This window comes from Dermochelys coriacea, chromosome 7 (assembly GCF_009764565.3).
Source record: "Dermochelys coriacea isolate rDerCor1 chromosome 7, rDerCor1.pri.v4, whole genome shotgun sequence".
NCBI classification, from domain to species: Eukaryota; Metazoa; Chordata; order Testudines; family Dermochelyidae; genus Dermochelys; species Dermochelys coriacea.
In genome coordinates this window covers 1,466,040-1,485,637 of record NC_050074.1, presented here as the reverse complement: position 1 = coordinate 1,485,637, position 19,598 = coordinate 1,466,040, and the positions used below count along the sequence as shown (strand labels likewise).

General features: G+C 45.1%; 2 protein-coding genes and 1 long non-coding RNA gene across 3 annotated transcripts in view; 1 reads left to right on the top strand and 2 right to left on the bottom strand.

Annotated features, from left to right (window-relative positions):
- Positions 1 to 12,515, top strand: part of LOC122460873 — a 61,336-nt gene extending 48,821 nt beyond the window's left edge. Inside the window, exon 3 of the long non-coding RNA XR_006282464.1 lies at positions 12,379 to 12,515. This is a non-coding gene — a long non-coding RNA (uncharacterized LOC122460873). The remainder of the gene's footprint in view (positions 1 to 12,378) is intronic.
- Positions 1,970 to 2,969, bottom strand: LOC119859510 (40S ribosomal protein S30-like). The gene has a single exon (XM_038411727.2). It carries the CDS (start codon positions 2,962 to 2,964, stop codon positions 2,644 to 2,646), a length of 321 nt encoding a protein of 106 aa, XP_038267655.1. The 5' UTR covers positions 2,965 to 2,969; the 3' UTR covers positions 1,970 to 2,643.
- On the bottom strand, positions 1,970 to 17,496 carry SLC25A20 (solute carrier family 25 member 20). Its single transcript, XM_038411729.2, is given in 12 exon segments — positions 1,970 to 2,059; positions 2,976 to 3,089; positions 4,823 to 4,943; positions 5,460 to 5,532; positions 6,992 to 7,119; positions 9,575 to 9,609; positions 9,611 to 9,656; positions 10,471 to 10,477; positions 11,524 to 11,644; positions 14,442 to 14,534; positions 17,002 to 17,075; positions 17,078 to 17,496. Coding segments are annotated over 12 exon segments (1,272 nt in total). The 5' UTR covers positions 17,475 to 17,496; the 3' UTR covers positions 1,970 to 1,996.
- Between the last annotated feature and the right edge of the window lie 2,102 nt (positions 17,497 to 19,598).

The following is a 19,598-nucleotide window of genomic DNA, read 5'->3' as shown; positions in this document are numbered from 1 at the left end:
TTGAGGAATCTAGGCAGGGATCTTCTCCCTAACCCAATCCCCCACATCACCTATAACAGCTGGTTTGTTTGCTTCCCACCCTAAGACAACAGTCTTACAACCATTTTAACCTAGCAGTGGTGGCACCACAACCAAAAGCTCAGGTGTTGCCCATTTCAGCCATTTGTAACACATTTCAATGGCTTGTACAGATAGGAGGAGGTCTAAAGGTTGAGAAGCATAGAATTAACGCCATGAAAGACAGGCTACCCATCCGTACATAAATTGTCTGTAGGATTTAAGGTAGGCAGATCTCAGAACAAAGTGTAAGGAATAGTTGTAGCCCTTTGCATATGCTAATCATGCGCCCAAATGCAGAGTGCACAAAACCACAAGCAAACATTCTAGCTGAGCAGCAGCAAACTTTGAATCCTGATAAAATAGGATCATTTAATCACAACTAGAACAGGTTACAGACTGTCTTGCCTGTCCCTTGCATCCATCGTGTCAACTCAACATTTGTTATGTTTAACAAGATCTCTTAATGCTGAGCATAGGAGCCAGACACTGATTTCAGGGCTGACTGTCCCCATTAATGACAGGTTTCAGAGGAGCAGCCGTGTTAGTCTGTATTCGCAAAAGAAAAGGAGTACTTGTGGCACCTTAGAGACTAACAAATTTATTAGAGCATAAGCTTTCATGAGTTACAGCTCACTTCATCGGATGAAGTGAGCTGTAACTCACGAAAGCTTATGCTCTAATAAATTTGTTAGTCTCTAAGGTGCCACAAGTACTCCTTTTCTTTTTGTCCCCATTAAGTAAGCCATGGGGAAATTCAGCACCAAAATAAGTTTAAGTCTCCCACTTTGAAATCCTCTCTGCACTTCCACTGACTATCTCCCAGAATGCATCATTCAGGGACATCAGATATAGCATTGATTGCAATGAGTCATATGATTTTTGTAAAGTTGTGTTCTTGATATAATCAGTGAATCAGGAAGTACCAAAGGGATTTCAGAGGGGAAAGAAAGGATTTTGAAGAGAGATGAGATCAGTTAGAACTTGTTTCTCTGCTGAATGCCCCCGCCAGCTAGGGTAGCAGTACTTAGTCAAGGAAGTTGGGCATAATTCACTTTAACTCTTAGTTCCACAGTGCACCTTTCATCTGTTCAAGGTGGTTACCATACAAGGCCTCCATAATGCTTTAAAAAAACCTCTGTACACACTCCCTCCCTCTCCCCAGAATTAGGATTTTTTTTTTTTAGCTATAATCTGTTCTGTTCCATATTGCCCCTCATTACATGCACATAAAATAAAGGCATCATCAACATGCTAACAGCTGAGATATCTATAACTGATGGAAAATAGGTTTCAGAGTAGCAGCCGTGTTAGTCTGTATTCGCAAAAAGAAAAGGAGTACTTGTGGCACCTTAGAGACTAACAAATTTATTAGAGCATAAGCTTTCGTGAGCTACAGCTCATCCGATGAAGTGAGCTGTAGCTCACGAAAGCTTATGCTCTAATAAATTTGTTAGTCTCTAAGGTGCCACAAGTACTCCTTTTCTTGATGGAAAATAGTGTCTCACCTCAACATTTGCAATAAAGTGTTAAGCCACATCCTGAGATTTAAGTGCACACTGGCTGGTAATTACTATTTTGAAAGATTTGCAGCACTAACCGCTTCTTCAGTAAATAAGAAAGAAATTAAGAGTCTCCTCTTCTTCCAGAGGAAGTACTTAGGGACTCTTACTGTAATAGCAATAGGTGTCTATTAGCAGCATCACTGCTACGGTGCATTTGGTTCAGAAGGTAAGTGTACTCATACTTCCTACTCCTCACGAAAACTCTACATCAGAGTTATGGCTCAATGTTCAGAATGGCACCTATTACACCATCCAGAGGATGTGAGTAAGGCAATGGGAATTAGAAAACTAATAATTCCTAGGGTTTCTGAAGTCATCCCTTTAATCCAGCACCATGGTCTTTTTTCCTGTCCCAGGAGGACATTTCCTAGTCTTCACAGACTTGGTGCAATCCAGTTAAGGAACTTCATAGCAACTTCAAAACCAAGGAAACAGGCCTGGAACAGAGAGATTGAACACAAGGATTAGATGAGTCTTAGGCACACAGAGCTGGAGTGTTTGGAAAAGGTCTTCTCAAAGCTGAGGGGTACAGCAGCATTATAAACCCCAAACATGGTTTTGTTTTCCCCCCCTCCCCTCCTTGACATGAGTTATCTTGAACTGGAAGTAATGACATGACTGTGTCCCTCTATAGCAGAGGCAGAATTTCTGATCTTCTGTGTCATTTTTTAGATCCTTCCATTTAAAATAGGTGCAGATTCAATCTAGCCATTCAAAATGCTGGCAATTGTGTTAGCAGATGTGTAGAACTGTTAGTTTGTTCTAACACCAAGAGGGGTTTAGTGCAAAACCTGTGATCCTATTTCTGTTAGCGCTATCCCTACAGTCTACTTTAGTTTCCCAGCTACAGAGATTTGAGCCAGTATTTTAAAAAGCTTGGAAATAGGTCCCGCAGACCATACACCCAAGGGTGTTCGCTCTAATGTAAGCAGCACTAGTGAGATAATACAACAGTCTGGAATCATTCCCCCTTCCCCCCCACCCCCGTGTGACATCTGCTTTATTGGGTGAGATGTACCATTTAGGAGTTAGCATTGGGGCCCTTCTTCTTGCCAAAGCCTGGCACGATATTGACAAAGCGCCGGTTGTACTGCATGCATCTCTTGGCACAGCCAGTCTTCTTCTTCTTCTCTTGCTTGGCAACCTTGGGAGTCTGGCCTCCCACCTTCCCAGCACGAGCCAGGGAGCCATGGACCTTACCACCCACCATGCGAGCAGCCACCTCCACGGTGGTAAATTCGCCAATGCCACATTGCCCAATGAGAGATTCATCCTCCTCCTTTGCAACCACTAGGTATTTAGGGTGCAAGTAGCCAGCTCCCTGCAGCTCACTAGATATCATGGTTTACTTACTGCGTTAGCGGGAAAGGCCCTTATCATAACGGCTGTGAACCCTTTGTACAGGGATGAGACTCCTTCCTCTCTGATAAGCTCCCTTAGCACATCCCTAAAGCCATTGGGATATCCCTGGAGCAGCTGTTGACAGAAGCAGAACATGCCATCTATGATTGTGAATGCAGCCAGCTGAGACTTTAATGGTACACTGTGGCCTTCCACTGTAATTCATATGGATTATTTTCCAAGTAACAAATGATTTCAAAGACTAGACAGCTTTTAGTATAGTACGTCACTGACAACTAGAACAAAGACCAAGTGAGCTGGAACCACATGCTCACCAGCATTATAATGGTTTTAAATAATAATCGGGTCATCTGGAAGAAAAGAGGAACTTAAGCTAAGGGTTAGAAGGCTGGACGCTTTCAATCTAGCGTGTTATTGCTGGTCACGCTAACAGCATCGGCAGGGTAGAGAGTCAGTGGTGTATCAATCAATAAAGCTGGTTTGCAAGGAACAACGCTGGTGTGTTCTCAAAAAGAATATCCCCCCACATACTAGCGACAGGAATGGCAGTGGCTTTCCAGTGAAAACTACAGGCTCCATTTTAATGCTGATGTTACACAGATCTGACCAGGTGTTTGAGGAAAGTGATTTTATAAGAACAAATTAGCTGATCAAGTGACATGCCACTGGAAAGTATTACCTTTACGGGGCCCTTGACCAGCTACTCCAGTCTAACTCTTCACTAGAGTCACAAACAACTTTTGGAAAGTGACTCAGGGGAGCAGGGGCTGCAATATTCTACTATATCCCATTCAGGTTTTTGCTCCCTTGGTCTGGAGCATCACAGAAGCTAAATTACAAAGCAAACAAACAAAACAACCTACACACCACAAACAGAAGGATTTTCCTGCATCAGCAACCACTGTTGGATGCACTGGGACAGACGCTCTGCCTATGTCCTTGACGAAAAGGAGTACTTATGGCACCTTAGAGACTAACAAATTTATTTGAGCATAAGCTTTTGTGAGCTACAGCTCACTTCATCGGATGCATTCAGTGGAAATATGTTCAAATAAATTTGTTAAGTCTCTAAGGTGCCACAAGTACTCCTTTTCTTTTTGCGAATACAGACTAACATGACTGCTACTTTGAAGTATGTCCTTGATGTGTGACAGAGAAGATGCAGGGATCTTGTCAATGCAAGCTCCAGATGATAGTCCTGCTAGAGGCTGCTGCAGAGCTCTGTTGTATAGAAATGTTCCTCTGGGAGGAATGCCGAAGAAATGAACCAGAACCTTAATGGCAGCCTTTGCTGGAGCCCAGCAACCCCAAATGTCTGTGTTCTCCCCAGGGACTGGGTTGTCCCTACTACAATTCTATGGAGTGCTGACTGTAGATATTTCCATGTCCTCTGCAGATTTGCCAGTCACAAAGCAATGGATTGTGAGAGACATGCATAACTATGGTGGTCCCTGCTCCACTGTGATTTTATTTTAGATATCACCTGCCTGAACTGATGCAACTGTGCCCGGTCTTATCTGAAATGATTAAGCATTTTAAATGGGAGTATATTTGGAATAACTACCACCTAGCTCTTCTACAGCACCTTTCAGTAGAAATCTGCAAAGTTCTTTGAAAGGAGGTATTTTACAGATGGGGGCACAGATGACGTAACTTGCTCAAGGTCACCCAGTAAACCTGTGGCAAAGCTGGAAATAGAACCCAGGTCTCCTGAGTCCCAGTCTAGTGCTGTTGGAGCTAGGCCACACTGCCTCCTTTCTAAAATTCTACCCAGCCGTAAGCTTCTCTATTGGATTGTCCACCCAGCCCACAGAAATGCCATATCTTACACGGCTGACATCTGACTCACCGGTCTGGAAGCGGGATTTCAGCACATCAGGAGGGATGGCAACAGCCCAGTTGAAGATCCCTGCCATACCCCCGGCAAAGAGAATCCTAGGCACGCTGAGGTCACTGACACTGCAGAAATATTGAATTGAAAAGGTGTCCATCTTTAAACTAATACATAAAGACCGGAAAGGCAGTTTGGCTGAGAGAGACGACATTACAATGGTACAGACCCAGCGTGAGAGCAGCCACTGTAGGAATTCAGAGTGAAAAACTTGTGACCATAATGTGCATCTCTCCATGAGAAAGGCTCAAATCTTATTGCTCTCTCATACTTGTAGCATGACAAGGATGCCTGAAAGACCAGGTTTTAGCACACAGCAGGGAAGCGGAACAGGGGTGCATCTCACCCTGAGTGCTTTCCTAATTGTGCCATTAAGAGGAGTGCTTCAAATACCATTCAACAATCAATCCAATCCCACAGCGAGATGAGTCATCTCAATGGGAAAGCTTATGACAGCAAACTCCTCAGCAATCATAAAAGACACCGTTACTCTGATGATTGCTCTAGCCATTTGCTTAGCAGGAAAAATTGACTGGAAGTGTCTGGGTAAAGTCAGCATTGCTCTGATTTAGGATTTAACTAACCTCTTCCCCTCAGGGGTCAGAATGTTTTTCAGCCATTCATACGTCATGAAGTACATTCCACTGGCTGGAACATCTAGTTGGGAGAACAATAAAGAGACTAAGAGAAGTAGGAAAATGACACCTGACTACCTCTGCATGCAGGGAAAAAAAAAGACAGAGAGGAAAGGAAGTATTCATCCCTAAGGGGAAGCTCTGGGCTCGCATCAGCTGCCAATGTTAGGGATCGTTCTGCACCAGCCTCAGCAATGCCATCAAGTACCACTAAGTTCCCTTTCTGAGCCTTCCAGTGCAAACTGTCTGTCTAGATGGACAAGCAAGAATGTTTTCAGAAAAAGCAGGGGCATGGCTGCAGAAACACCTATTCCTGAAACTCTGAGTCACCAGCCCGTCCAGTCATGCTGTTACCTTGACTACGAGATAGGTCTAAGCTCCCTAAACTGGAGACTGGGCAGATCAAGCCAGTCTCAGTGGCTTTGTGATGTGTGCATAGCCAGTTTGTTCCAACCAAATTTTCTGCTTTTTTATATTCTCACATATACATGAGAATGCTCAAGCCCATGGCTAGAATCAGACAAACAGTTCTGTCAGGCACGTTGTCCATGCTGCTAGCTTTTACAGTCCTATGAGAGTCATGGGAAAGAATTTCCTAGGCTGGTGGAGATGCAAAATGCTTAAAGTTTCTCTATTTGAGGAGGCTCAGGTGAATTCACTGCCCCCGGATGGGGTGTATTTTAGGGGAGAAAGCATTCAAATATATTTCTAACCTGGCCCATGGGGCTTTAATTTGTTCATTATAGGTGCCTTTTTAAAAAATATATAATAGGAGAGGGAAAGGAACACCAAATGCATCCGATGAAGTGAGCTGTAGCTCACGAAAGCTTATGCTCTAATAAATTTGTTAGTCTCTAAGGTGCCACAAGTACTCCTTTCTTTTTGCGAATACAGACTAACACGCTGCTACTCTGAAACCGGTGGACACACAAGATATTTTTCCTCCCCACCAAAAATGAGTAAACAAACTCTTTCTAGCTGGGAGAAAGAGTAATTCATTGTAACTGTGTCTTTCAATAACCAATCCAATTGACCATCACAGACTGGGAGTCTCATGTACAAACCCCATCCCAAAGCAAAGAAAAAGCTAGCTTCCTATTTTTTCTTCTCTGTCTCTCAGCTTCTTTCCCCAGACCCATCATCCCTCGCCCATCCTGGAAGTCTATCGTAGTCTTCTGCGGCTTGGATTTTATTGGTCTTTACCTCTAAAGTCCCTGTGTCCATTTCTAGCCCTCCTCCCCTCATTCCCTTTTGTACTTCTCTAGTCCTCTTTCTCCCACTACCCACACCAGGACTGGGACATATCCTAGTCTTAATTTTCAATCCCCAGGAGATGCAGGGGCAGCTGTGAAAACTGCAGTGCATGAAACTGATGCACAACATATCTCTGGCCCACAGTGAGACTTACGATGTTGGGTCAGTTTTGTTCTGATGCTTCTCTTCCTACAGGGGTACTGTTAGAATACATTTACTCCAGTTACCTCTCATGAGGGTGAGCACGGTTCCTTTGTATATGCCTCGAATTCCAGCCTCACGGTACAGCTGTTTCGCACAGTCCATTGGGCCACTGTATTTAATTTCACCTGAAGCAGCCTGGATCTGGAGAATTAAAGTGATTGTTTACCAGGCATAACCCAAATGGTAATTTGGAAGCCTTGTGCTTTCTAAAGCTAAAATTATCAAGTGGAAGTTAACAGTTCAGCTCTTTTCATGTAAACAGAAGCCACCCAAGGAATGTATGCCACCAGGCTCCTGCTGATATATAGACAAACTGGTACAATGCATGTGAAGTCACCATATTCCCAGTCCACTTTTGCTCCCTTTTGTCCCTGTAGTCTTTCCTCAAATTGGCAGACACCTCTGTGATCTCGGCCTGGGGTTTTCACAACAAAAATGTTGGTTGCCTCAGAGTGTAGCCACAAACTCTTGCTGGTGACCACTCTCACAATTTTTCCTAAAAATACTTAATTAACTTTAGAAAAAACAATTAAATATGCACATACACAGGTCCAATCAGTGTAATTTATTTATGTAGGGGTTTTTTGCAGACTTAATAAAAACAATAATGTATAGTTGTATGTATTCCTTACTGGAGCTAAAGAGAATAGAAACACAAATAACGCGATGTGCATGTTCTCGTCTTTTGTTCTTGGTTTGTTTTTTTTTTGTTGTTTTTTTTTTTGAGGGGGGCACTTTTTTGGTTGCCTTTTTTAATGACTTGCTATCTAGTAAGTCTATATTTGTATGTTTGTTAATATCACTTCTCACAGGAGCAGACTTGATAGCTAGAAGATAATGAAAAGTGATATTAAAAAACATACAAATACCACTTTTTACAACAGACTTACTCAGCCCTGGTAAGCCGAGGACAAATTAAGCCTTGGATAGGGCGGTGAGCAGGGAGGCAGCCAGGGGCTGGGGTGGCAGCAGGGGCCAGGGGCAATGGGGTGTTGAGCCCAGGGCTGGGGCCAAAGTCCGAAGCCCCGCAGCTGTAGGATGGAGCCTGCTGCCATGTGGCCGGAGGACAGAGCCCGTCACCCCAGAGCTGAAGCTGGAAGCCTGAATCTCACTGGGAAGGTGGGGAACTCACACTGGCTGCCTGCTCCTCTGGTGTTTGTGGCTCCGCTGCTCCCCTCCCCCATCACTGCCCAGGAGGCTATGGCCACAAGAAAAACCCCTGGTGGCTGCATCTGAGAAACGCTGATGGGCCAGCATAACTCCAAAGAGCCCCAGCAATAACCAGTGATAAGTAACACTAGTCTCCGATCAGAAATAGGTACATGTAGTCTCAGAATAAGCTCCCAGCTGTCAGAGGTGAGAATCCAAAAATCCCTTTAATGCAGGGGTTCTCAAACTTCATTGCACCATGACCCCCTTCTGCCAAGAAAAATTACTTCATGACCCCAGGAGGGAGGACCAAAGCCTGAGTCCACCCAAGCCCCACTGCCCTGAGTGTAGGGGTCAAAGGCTGAGCCCCACCTCTCCAGGAAGGGGGGTCAAAGCTGAAGCTCAAGGGCATCAGCCCTAGGCAGGGAGCCTGCAACCTGAGTCCTGCTGCACAGGACTGAAGCCCTCCAGCTTTGGCTCTGAGCAGTGGAGCTCGGGCTTCCGCCCCAGGCCCCAGCAAGTCTAAATCAACCCTGGCGACCCCATTCAAAGGGAGTCGCGACTCACTTTGGGGTCCCGATGCTCAATTTGAGAACTGCTGATCTAATACATACTACAATTTCTCTCCTACCCAGATTTGAAAAGGATTGCTTCCACAGATTGCTTCCCAGGTGTTTAGTTGAACACGCAATGGCTGGATCGTGTCAAATTAAGAATCAGATGCTTACACTAATTTACACCAGTTTAAGTTTAAAATAACCAGCTGAATCAGTCAAGTTACTCCAGATTTACTCTGATTAGAATATGACTCCAAGAAAATTTCAAAGAACTCAAGACAATTTTTATGAGTAAAAGATGTCAAGTGATAATGCTTTGCATGTTGGAATCAATGTCTAACATCCATTAAAACACTAAAAAGTACAGCAGTCAGCGTGAGAGAGGGTAGAGATCAGAAGATCTCGAACAGACAGTTTTTTCATTTGTTCAAATTCGCATTTCCCACTGGGGTAATAGGTCCTTCTGTTACATACAAGGATTCCAGGGAACTATGGGCAAAATCTTTATCATGCAAGAGTTTCACAGACCTGAATGTTACTACAAAGGCTTTGTTTTACATGAGAAGACAAGATACTCTCTAGATTTCAGAAGTGCCCAAGAGGTCAGCTGGCATCCCAGGTGATGATGCTTATATGCTGAATGGTGTCTATAGGAGTGCATGTTGTATTTACCAGATTGTCACAAAGGGAAGCCTGTATAGTTGCTTCTTCATGACAGAGTCGCATCAAGTTATGCCTCAGCCCTGCGTGAAAGGGCTGCTTTCTAAATTCAGTACAGAGTAAATTTGCTAAGTAGAGGAGTTAGTATCTTCCTAGCAAGGTCTTTTTAAATCAGACAACACTCCTGAAATTAAGGGTGGGAATTTCTCCCCTCTCACACACACAGTCTTACCTGTAAAGGCACTGATCCTCTCTCCTGGAGCCATGATTGCTGTTTGTGAACACTCCAGATAACATGCCAGCAGCAAACAGCTGGGGATATCTGCGCATAGAACACAGGAAAATAAAGATCCCAAGATAAATAATCCAATAAGGCATGACATTTAATATAGTCAGTGTGAAAGGACTTGACTGAATGCAACATTAGAGTAAAATGTATAAGAGTTTGGAAATCCAAAAGGTATGGTTCCCTTCAGCAAGTATATTTCTGCTGTTGTGCAATTGATAGTATTTTGTTATTACTCAATGTGCTTATGTTTTATGCTACAATATACCAGAGTGTGATTAAGTTCATTTAGCCCAACTATGGGGCGGGCCTCCCTAGGAAGACCCGAGCGGTGTGACCCCCCATTTTGCGGGGTGGGGGGAGCAGGAGAAAAGAGCTCTGTCTGGTCAGCCCTGGGTGGCTAGGACTCGTACAGAAGGCCATTGCACACCTGGGATGTGCGGGGATGGGATAAAGGTGACAGGTGGACCCTCATCGCCCAGGGGCTGACAGTCAGAGCCCTGCCGCCCGGGCTCCCCCCCATTCCTCACCAGGAGGCAGTGGCGGGGCTCTAGTTGTCAGCTTCAGGGTGGCAGCAGCAGTGCAGAAGGGTGGCAATGGAGCGCTAAGTCTGCTGTGAAAAGTGATACTGACAAATATCACTTTTCACATTGCCACCCTTACTTCTGTAATGCTGCTGGCATAGCGCTGCCTTCAGAGCTGGGTACCTGGCCAGCAGCCGCTGCTCTTTTCTCTGCCTTCCGAACTGGGTGCTGGTGTATGTATTGGGGGGGACGGGGGGAGGAGCAGGAGGTCCCTAAGGAATTTCAGTCACAAAGAAGAACAATCAAATAAGTTTGAGAAGCACTGCTCTAGAACTGTAAGTCTTAAGGTCCATTCAGTAAAGCACTGAAAAATTGAGTTCAATGGGAATCGAGTACATGAAACAAGCTTAAATTTCTTGATTTATAAGCAAGCTGAGAGACCATGATGGATTTGGAACATTTGAGTGAGCAAAGCTCTGAAAATGTACACACAAGTATATGTATGTGCATCTGGAGTGCCACTTCTGTTAGAAAATGCAGCAAGTGGAGGAGTTCAGTTACGATCAGTGGTTACAGGATTTTCAAACACCCTCTGTTCTTCCTAAGCCAGATTCTTCAGATGGTCAGACACTGGTTCTTACTAGAGACTAGTCTATGACAAGTTGAACATTTCAAAAATAAAACTAATTTTTTTTTAAATTAAAATCTTCTCATTCAGAAATTACCTGTCACAGCTAATAGAATTGTATCAGCCTTCCACAGAATTCCAACTTGGGGCCAAAAAAGGAGCAGGAGAAATTTTGTTCCAAAAAGTCATTTTTTCCAGAAGGGTTGTGAAGAAAACAGAGGCTGATCATAGAAATAAATACCTTTTCAGCCATAGCTAAGAGAAACATTCCATGCAATTAATAACCTAACCTACAGAGTGGATGCAGTGAGAGTCCCACTTACCACTAGCAGGAAGGAAAGGTCATGCTCTTGTGACCACCAGATCTGTCAGATGGCTATACTGGAATATACATGTAATCTTTCCATTCAGTTTCTCTTAATAGCAAGGGCTGTTCTAAGTCATTACTCATTATGTAACTACATATGGTATTCAGTACAACTGAGCTGTTCTTTAATGACTGTCTTTCTGCACAGAGAGGGAACTGCACAGTATTTGCCCATCTGCTGTCTGTTTTTTAGCCATTGCTATCAGTACCCACTTTTAGGAGCATTACCACCACCATGTTTCGGGGTTTTTGTTTTTTAAAATTATATTTATAATCCAGAGAGGAGACATTTACACCACAACCGAATGTGTAATTCGACACAGCAGGCTAGGAGCCGCAGAAAAGGTACCCAGTGTCTGAACAACTCAGAACTTACGTTAGAACTGTCATCAGGATTCCTCTGCTGGAGTTTTTTTCCCCAAACCAATCCAAAGAAGCACACAGCAAACATGGGAGTCACTCCAATAATCGGAGCTGCCATTCCTGTATACAAGCCTCGGACTCCCTGCAAGAGACTAGCAGGTTATCACTGTGGGTATTTAGGTTTCATGCAGCATTCTTCAGGGTGATAAAATTTCACCACATCAAGAAGCAACTAACGTTACTATACAAGATGATCACAGCAAAGGCAGCCAGCTGCATGAATGAAAGGGATTTGCCATGATACAGTTCGAACACAGCCCAGAGGAGTGGTGGGAGTTGAGCAGGACTTCTTGTCCTCCCCAGGGCTAGCACTCCCAAAACATACTTACCAAGACAGCACTAGGCTAAGCACTAGATTTCTACTCTCCAGATAACTGCCATCCTGCCTCCATGGATTATTCACGTTTCTCACCAGCACTAGTTCTGCTCTCTGCCACCCCAAATATAGAGTAGCTAGCGCCCATCTTAAATACAGTCCTGTTAGAAACATGCATGGCTCAGTACGTCTCAAATTTTATATATATGCACACACACACGTATATATATGTATACACACACACACACACACACACCACACACACACACACAGATACGTACTGTATTACAGAGTCTTCAAAAGCAACATTTTAGTATAAACCTGACACTCAACATGTATACAGTGGTCCAGACTCTTCCCATGGTGTTAGGAACTGATTTCAATGGACTTGCAGTGGGGATGGATTTGGTCCACTCTATTTAACCCTTTCACTCCCCCCCACACAAACTAAGCATAATTTGGCTGCTACTCTGAAATCAGGTCCATTTGATATATTTCAGGAAGCAGACCGTGAGGAGAAACTTGTCAGAACTTTCACTGCAGATTTGACAAAACACAAAGAAGGTACCAATGTGAAATCTCTAAAGATAGTGACAACACTTGACCCAAGGTTTATGAATCTGAAGTGCCTTCCAAAATCTGAGAGGAAGGAGGTGTGGAACATGCTTTCAGAAGACTTAAAAGAGCAACACTCTGATGCGTAAACTACAGAACTGAACCACCAAAAATGAAAATCAACCTTCTGCTGGTGGCATCTGACTCAGATGATTAAAATGAACATGCATGGGTCTGCACACTTTGGATTATTATCAAGCAGAACCCGTCATTGGGAAGGATGTATGTCATCTGGAAGGGTGGTTTGAAGCATGAAGGGACATATGAATCTTTAGCGCATCTGGCACGTAAATATCTTGCAACCACCGGCTATAACAATGCCATGCGAATGCCTGCTCTTACTTTCAGGTGCACATTGTAAACAAGAAGCAGGCAGCATTATCTCCTGCAAATGTAAACAAACTTGTTTGAGCTATTGGCTGAATAGAAGTAGGACTGAGTGGATTTGTAGGCTCTAAAGTTTTGCATTGTTTATTCTGAGTGTAATTATTTTTCGGTATGTAATTCTACATTTGTAAATTCAACTTTTAGTGCAATATCTTTATTTAACAGTACAGTAACTCCTCACTTAACGTTGTTTCATTGTTACATTGCTGATCAATTAAAGAACATGCTCGTTTAAAGTTGTGCAATACTCCCTCATAACTTTGTTTGGCAGCCACCTGCTTTGTCCACTGCTTGCAGAAGAGCAGCCCGTTGGAGCTAACTAATGGGGGTCTGGAACCAGGGTGGGCTGGCAGCCCCGCCATCAGCTCCCCTAAGTTCCCTGTGCGGCAGTCACCCAGCAGGTTATCAAGGGCCATGCAGTTCAGGTGTCCTTCCCCCACTCATACCTAATACACCCCAGTGCGTTAACAGGAGTGTCGTATGTAAGATGCAGGAGGTAACTGCTCAGCATCAGTGAGACCCCAGCTGGAGTACTGTATCCAGTTCTGGGCACCACAGTTTAAGAAAAATATAAACAAATTGGAGAGTCCAGAGGAGAGCAAACATACATGTTAAAGGGTTTAGGAAACCTGACTTATGAGGAAAGATGGGGAACAATGGGGATGCTTAGCCTTGACTGAGGATGGACCTGATAACAGTCATTAACATTTAAGACTGTTATAAAGAGGATAGTGGTCAACTGTTCTCCATGTCTACTGAAGACAGGACAAGAAGTAATGGGCTTAATCTGCAGCAAGGGAGATTTAGATTAGATGTTAGGAAAAGCTTCCTAACTATAAGGGTAGTTAAACTGTGGAATAGACTTCCAAGGGAGGTTGTGGAATCCCTGTCATTGAAGGTTTTTAGAACAGACTGGACAAACATCTGTCAGGGACCATCTAGGTTTACTTGGTCCTGATTCAGTGCAGGGGGCTGGACTAGGGTGACCTACTGAGGTCCCTTCCAGTCCTACATTTCTGTGATTCCACAATGGTGCCTTCTGGCCTTAAAAAAAAAACAACAAACAAACAAAATCCCCAAAACCTACAAATCTGAACTAGCACTTCCTCTTTTGCCTTGTCACAGAGGGGATTATGGGTTCTAGAAGAAATGAGAGACATTGCTTGGGTCAACAACAGTCAGTCTCTATTTTAGGATTTCCAAAGAGCTCTCCATAGCACAGGCATCAAAATTCCACCACCTACAACAATACAGCCAGCAAACAACTGCCAATGTTCATTACAGCCTTTAACTTTAGGTATTAACACCACCACATTTCTGACATTAAAAAAGAAAAAAAAAAAAGCAAGATCAAATTACACATTCCAAGATTATTATGTTCTCCCTCTACCAGTTCTTTTCAGATTTCACAATCTGATGAAAATTTGAATTAGAACCATTGATTGATAACCTGAGAACTTTATAGTCTCAAGGGGGCCAGATTCCCACAAATTCCACTCCAATGACATACATGAGCAACTGACATTTTTTGGCAGGCATAGCAAGTGCCAGTGTACAGTACCTCTCTAATGAGAGTCTGTCTGAAACAGTCGAAGGTCCCAGAATAGAGTGGAGGCTGCCCAGCCTGAGGTTTTGGTTGGGTCTGTAGTCTGACCTGTAAAACAAGAAGGGAAAAAAAAACAACTTTTTTTTCTTTTAAGGCTACATGACTTTTTTAGGATTAGTTCCAGAGAGCCATATTAAAGTCATAGGTTTTATAACCAGACATTGTAATATTGGTACAAAGGTTAAAACTCAGTATTTTAGCTTGTGCAAATATCTAAATAAGAACAAAAATACCTCAAGTTATTTCAATATCGTTATAAATATTACACTTACTTAAATTCAAAAAGTTAATATTCTCTAAACAGCAGTGTGGCTGCTTTTAAGCACTTTTGAGATCCAGTGCCATTTCTATTGCTCCCTTTCCCCATCTGCTCAACTCAGTATGCAGGTACTGTCACCAATGAAACTTGTTTTTATTTATCTTCAATTAAAGAATATAATTAAAAGGAAAATAATGTAATTGTTTAAAACATCTCATCTCCAGTATCATCAATCCGTAGATCAATAATGCAGAACAAATACTTGTTACATTCCAAAAAGCTTCCCACTCATACCACGATGGGCCGTCATGCTCTGGAAGTTGTACTCTCCACAGGTCTGATGTCTATATTAAGAGGAGACCCGATTCAATCAGGTATATCCCTTTAGCTTATGGCAGGTCATCAAGGCAGCCTTCTGTTGGGCAGAGTTTGGACACTTCTGCTTTGCGGTTTCCTGGTCTTCAGTTACTTCTTTATCTACCTTTCCCCCCTCTCAATCTCTAGGCTCCTTTGCCATAACAGAGTTTAAACACATGTAACAATTAGTTACTGGGCTCAAGGTCACAAATTTCCCTTAATTTTGATGCTTTTTGGAACAAGAGTTTTGCTTTCCATTCATCAGTGATTTTTCTAGCTGCTAACTGGACTTTTCTGAGTGTCTTAAAAGGATAAACGTACTGGCTAGATGAAGACAAGCAAAACACAGATTGGAACAAATACATAGTTAAAACAGATAGGTGCTAACATTTTGAGAGGAATGGTGAGGGGCCTAGTCTGAAACTCAGGAACCCAAGTTCAATTCTCTTCCTTTGTGATTTTGGGCAAGTCATTTAGTTTATCTGTACCTCAGTTCTCCAAGCGTAAACAGGGATAATTGCACTTCACTATCTCACAGGTATGTCATGAGAATAAATACATTAACATTTGTAAGGTGCTCACATACTACAGTAATGGGAGCCATGTAAGTACCTGAAATAGACAGATTCTTAGAAACAAAGTGGTACAAAGAACACTCCTATATGCTTCTACCCACATAGGCTGACAAAATGAAACTGTTCACACACAGATATTTTCATTTAAACTAATGGCAGAAGGGATGCCAAGGGAGTTCCAGCTACTACAGGGTGAGAGTGGAAATGCTCCAAAGAGAATCATCAGTATAGTATGATTTTAGACCGAAGTGGAGTTGCCTTCATATATACTAGTGTAGTAACTTCTCTTTAAAAAAAAAAAAAAAAAGTCATTTGTATATACGATCAAAGTGACAAAACAGAGTATCAGACATCTGTTCATGTCTCTCCTTTAAAATAAAGTAATATCAGCCTGTGAAATTCTCATTAAGAAAACAGGATCATTGATATCATGAGCTAATGATGAGTGGCATGTCAATGCTGCCTCTGTGTGGTAGGAAGTATACACCTTAAATTGACTGAGTTAGCTGGTGAAACCAAGGGCTTCTGAAAAACAGCCGGACCTCACATGTTTTAACAGATCACATATCATTCTAGAGGGTACAGGCATTATAAACACTGCCACAGTTACCAGAAGCTAGATGCAAATATTGCTGCCAAGATAAGAGGACACGCCCTGTGATAATACTGTGTTTAGGGTATATCACAGGTCAGTCAACACAGAGCTTTCAGGGTCAGCCCCATTTTCATACAATAAGAATGGGGGGGGAACACAAGGGGGGGGGCGCACGATACTCAGCATCCATGTCCCCATACAATTCTGCCGGAGTCTCTGCACACACCTCATGGCTAGATGTTCTCAAAAGTGGTTGCCTGGTCTTGTGAATCCTATAGTATCAGTTTTACCCAATGCACAGTGAGGGTTGGCATCTTTGCCAGCCCTCTCTCAGCGGCTACTAGATTCCACAGCCCAGAGGGGGACACTTCAGGCTGGTCAGAAGGCTTTATGCCCAAACTAGAAACTACCCTGACTCTCTGAACAGACAAGGTGGAGGCGATAACACGCTTTATTGGACCGACTTCTGCTGATGAAAGAGACAAGCCTAAGAGAGGTAATACACCCCCCCTGCGCGCAGGGCAGGCCGGGAGCCGTAGTATTTCTCTCCCCTCCCCCCGCGCGGGGCAGGCCGGGAGCCGTAGTATTTCTCTCCCCTCCCCCCAGCGCGGGGCAGGCCGGGAGCCGTAGTATTTCTCCCCCCTCCCCCCGCGCAGGGCAGGCCGGGAGCCGTAGTATTTCTCCCCCCTCCCCCCCCGCGCGGGGCAGGCCGGGAGCTGGCTCCCTCACCTTGATGGTGTCGAGCGGGTGCCCCACGAACACCAGGCAGACGCCGCCGAAGCCGCCGGCGAAGAAGTTCTTCACGGGCTGATGGGCTGCGGCTGCTTCGCCATGGCCGCGGCGGTCCTCGGCGGGAGCGGAGCCCTGCGCAGCGCGCCCGACAGCGGAGCCCTGGCGCTGACCTTTACCCCAGTCCCGCGCCCGCACAGCATGGCGGGACATGGGGGGACTGGCCTGCCGGGGCCGCGCCCTACGTGGAGGCCTGGCTCGCTTGGGCCGGCGGCGCAGCTGGTTCGCCCTGTCTGAGGCGCGGTGCGCATGCGCTCTGCTCCCGCTTGCCGCCGCGCCGGCCCCTCCCCGTGCCGTCTGGGCGCCGCACGGGCCGGAGCTGGGCGGGCGGCAGGCGCTAGGCCGCGCCCTGTCCCGGGCGGGGAACTGAGGCACAGGGCAGCCGCGGTGAAGTCCCTCTCCCCGGAGCGCATTTCCGGCCGATCCGGAGCCCCCCTGCCGGCTTCACACGGACCCATTTGCCGGTGTTCTGCCGCTGAACCCAGCTCCGTTCCCGCCCTGCGACCTCGTGTGACTGCAGCCTCGCGCAGCGCGGGCCGGGGGAGTCCTGGGCCTCACCCGGCTCCCAGCGGAATCGCTTCACAGGAGGCCCCGCGTGTCCTTGGACGGGCCCCGCTTTGAGCTCTCGCTTGTATGCAAGCCCCTGGGCAGAATAAAGTGGTGTTGGGGCTCTCTCCTTGCCGCTTGGTCACCAGGTGCCATTCTGGAGCTATCCCTCCGCTGCCGTTGCCGGTTCTCTCCTCTTGCTAACACAACGGTCTTTAATTTCCCCCCGAGAGCCGTGGTGGGCATAACTGCTAGGCTGCCCTCAAGCGATATTTTAGCACCAGCAGTGCCCCCCCCGTGAGGGTTGTGGAAAGCAGTGCAGACACCAATGCTGTTTCTGCGCAGGCAGGGCTCAGCTTTGCCTGAGAATCTCAGCATCTTCAACTCCTAGCGGTAAGTGGGTGCCAAATGGGGACGGGCAGCCCAGATGTGCCTACCTTTAAGATGCAATACAGGCACAGTACAGTACTTGCTTTATTTTGGGTCTCCATGGCTGCCTAACTGATTACTTCCGGTTTCACATGGTGTCCTGTTGACCAGTCAGTCTGTAATTCTGGCGTTCATATTTCTGAGGTTCTACTGTAATAATTTTCCAAATGTAGACAAGGCCAGGTGAAAAAGTGAAATTCTTCAGAGACTGTTGGTCTCTAATCAATCCAAAAGGCCATGATATAGATGTTTAGTCATTCCCTGGCCTGCCCATGCTGCCTAGTCTCCCTCATCCCATGGAGGTAAGCAGAAGGTCACACTGGACCCATAATTCTTGCATGCCAACGCCAGGAGGTGTCCCAGAGTCCCTTTGCTCCCCAGCCAATTTAATATTTTAGTAAGGGGTATAAGGAATAATGACCCAAGAGCTGTGCAGTTTTAGCTGCAATTCTTTTACGTTATTCTCAGGTAATGGTGGGTGGTTTGTTAATGTCATCAGAAAGCCCACAAGGGACTGCAGCAAAAGCAACTGTAGGAGAAGGCTTACTGAAAGAGGTGAATCTTGCATTACACTTTAAAGATGGCAAGTCTTGGACTCAGTCTGCTCTCCAGCAATTGAGGATTCCCAGCTGAAGTCCCTCCAGTGGGAATAGCCTGCCCCAGTACTTGCATGTACAAATCTAGACTCCATTAGCTTGAATATCTTTATAGAATGCTAGTGCTGTGATGGAATGCAAAACAAAAGCTGTTCTTTCTGTGAGGATATCCTGCTATTGGATATGATAAGATAGAGCACAGTGGATGGATATGATGTGCTTATGCTAGCCTGTCCTACCTAGGTGGAAGGCAGTTGCTTATTGTTGTGTGATTCACTGGCCTAGTGTGTGATCTTGTCTCACTCTAGCAGCTGACCCTAGCAAGAATGAGACCCTACCATTTACTCAGGGGCAGCTCTACAAATTTTGCCGCCCCAAGCAGTTGCCGCTGAATTGCTGCCGTGTCTGGAAGAGTAGCGGAGCTCCTGCCCAAAAGCCGCCATGGCAGGAAAAGCGGCGGAGCTGCTGCCGAATTGCCACCGTGCCTGGAAGAGAGGTGGAGCTGCTGCCCAAAAGCCGCTGCGGTGGGAAAAGCGGTGGAGTTGGTGCCGAATTGCCACTGTGGGACACAAACTGCTGCCCCATTCTCAATGACGGCCCAAGCACCTGCTTGGAGCCGGCCCTGCACTTATTGATAGCAAACACTCCTCTGATTCAAGTGGTAAGCTCATTCAAGCACTCCTTTTCAGTGCTGAATGTCCCAGGTTTGATTCCTGCTTAAGAATATTATCTATGTTATATATCAAAAGCATAGCTCTCTGTGGTCAAGTCTGTACCTGAGAAGAAAGGGCAAAGTCAAAAGCTGGGAAAAAGCATTTCTGATCAGTGCTGCAGTTTGATTGTCCCTGATGAGACTTATTCATGCTCATGGACAAAGTTGGAAAACATGAGGGCACTGTAGTCTCTCTTGATCTTCTCCTAGCATCTTAAGACTGAGCACTGAAGGACTAAGGAAGTGAAAGTCAT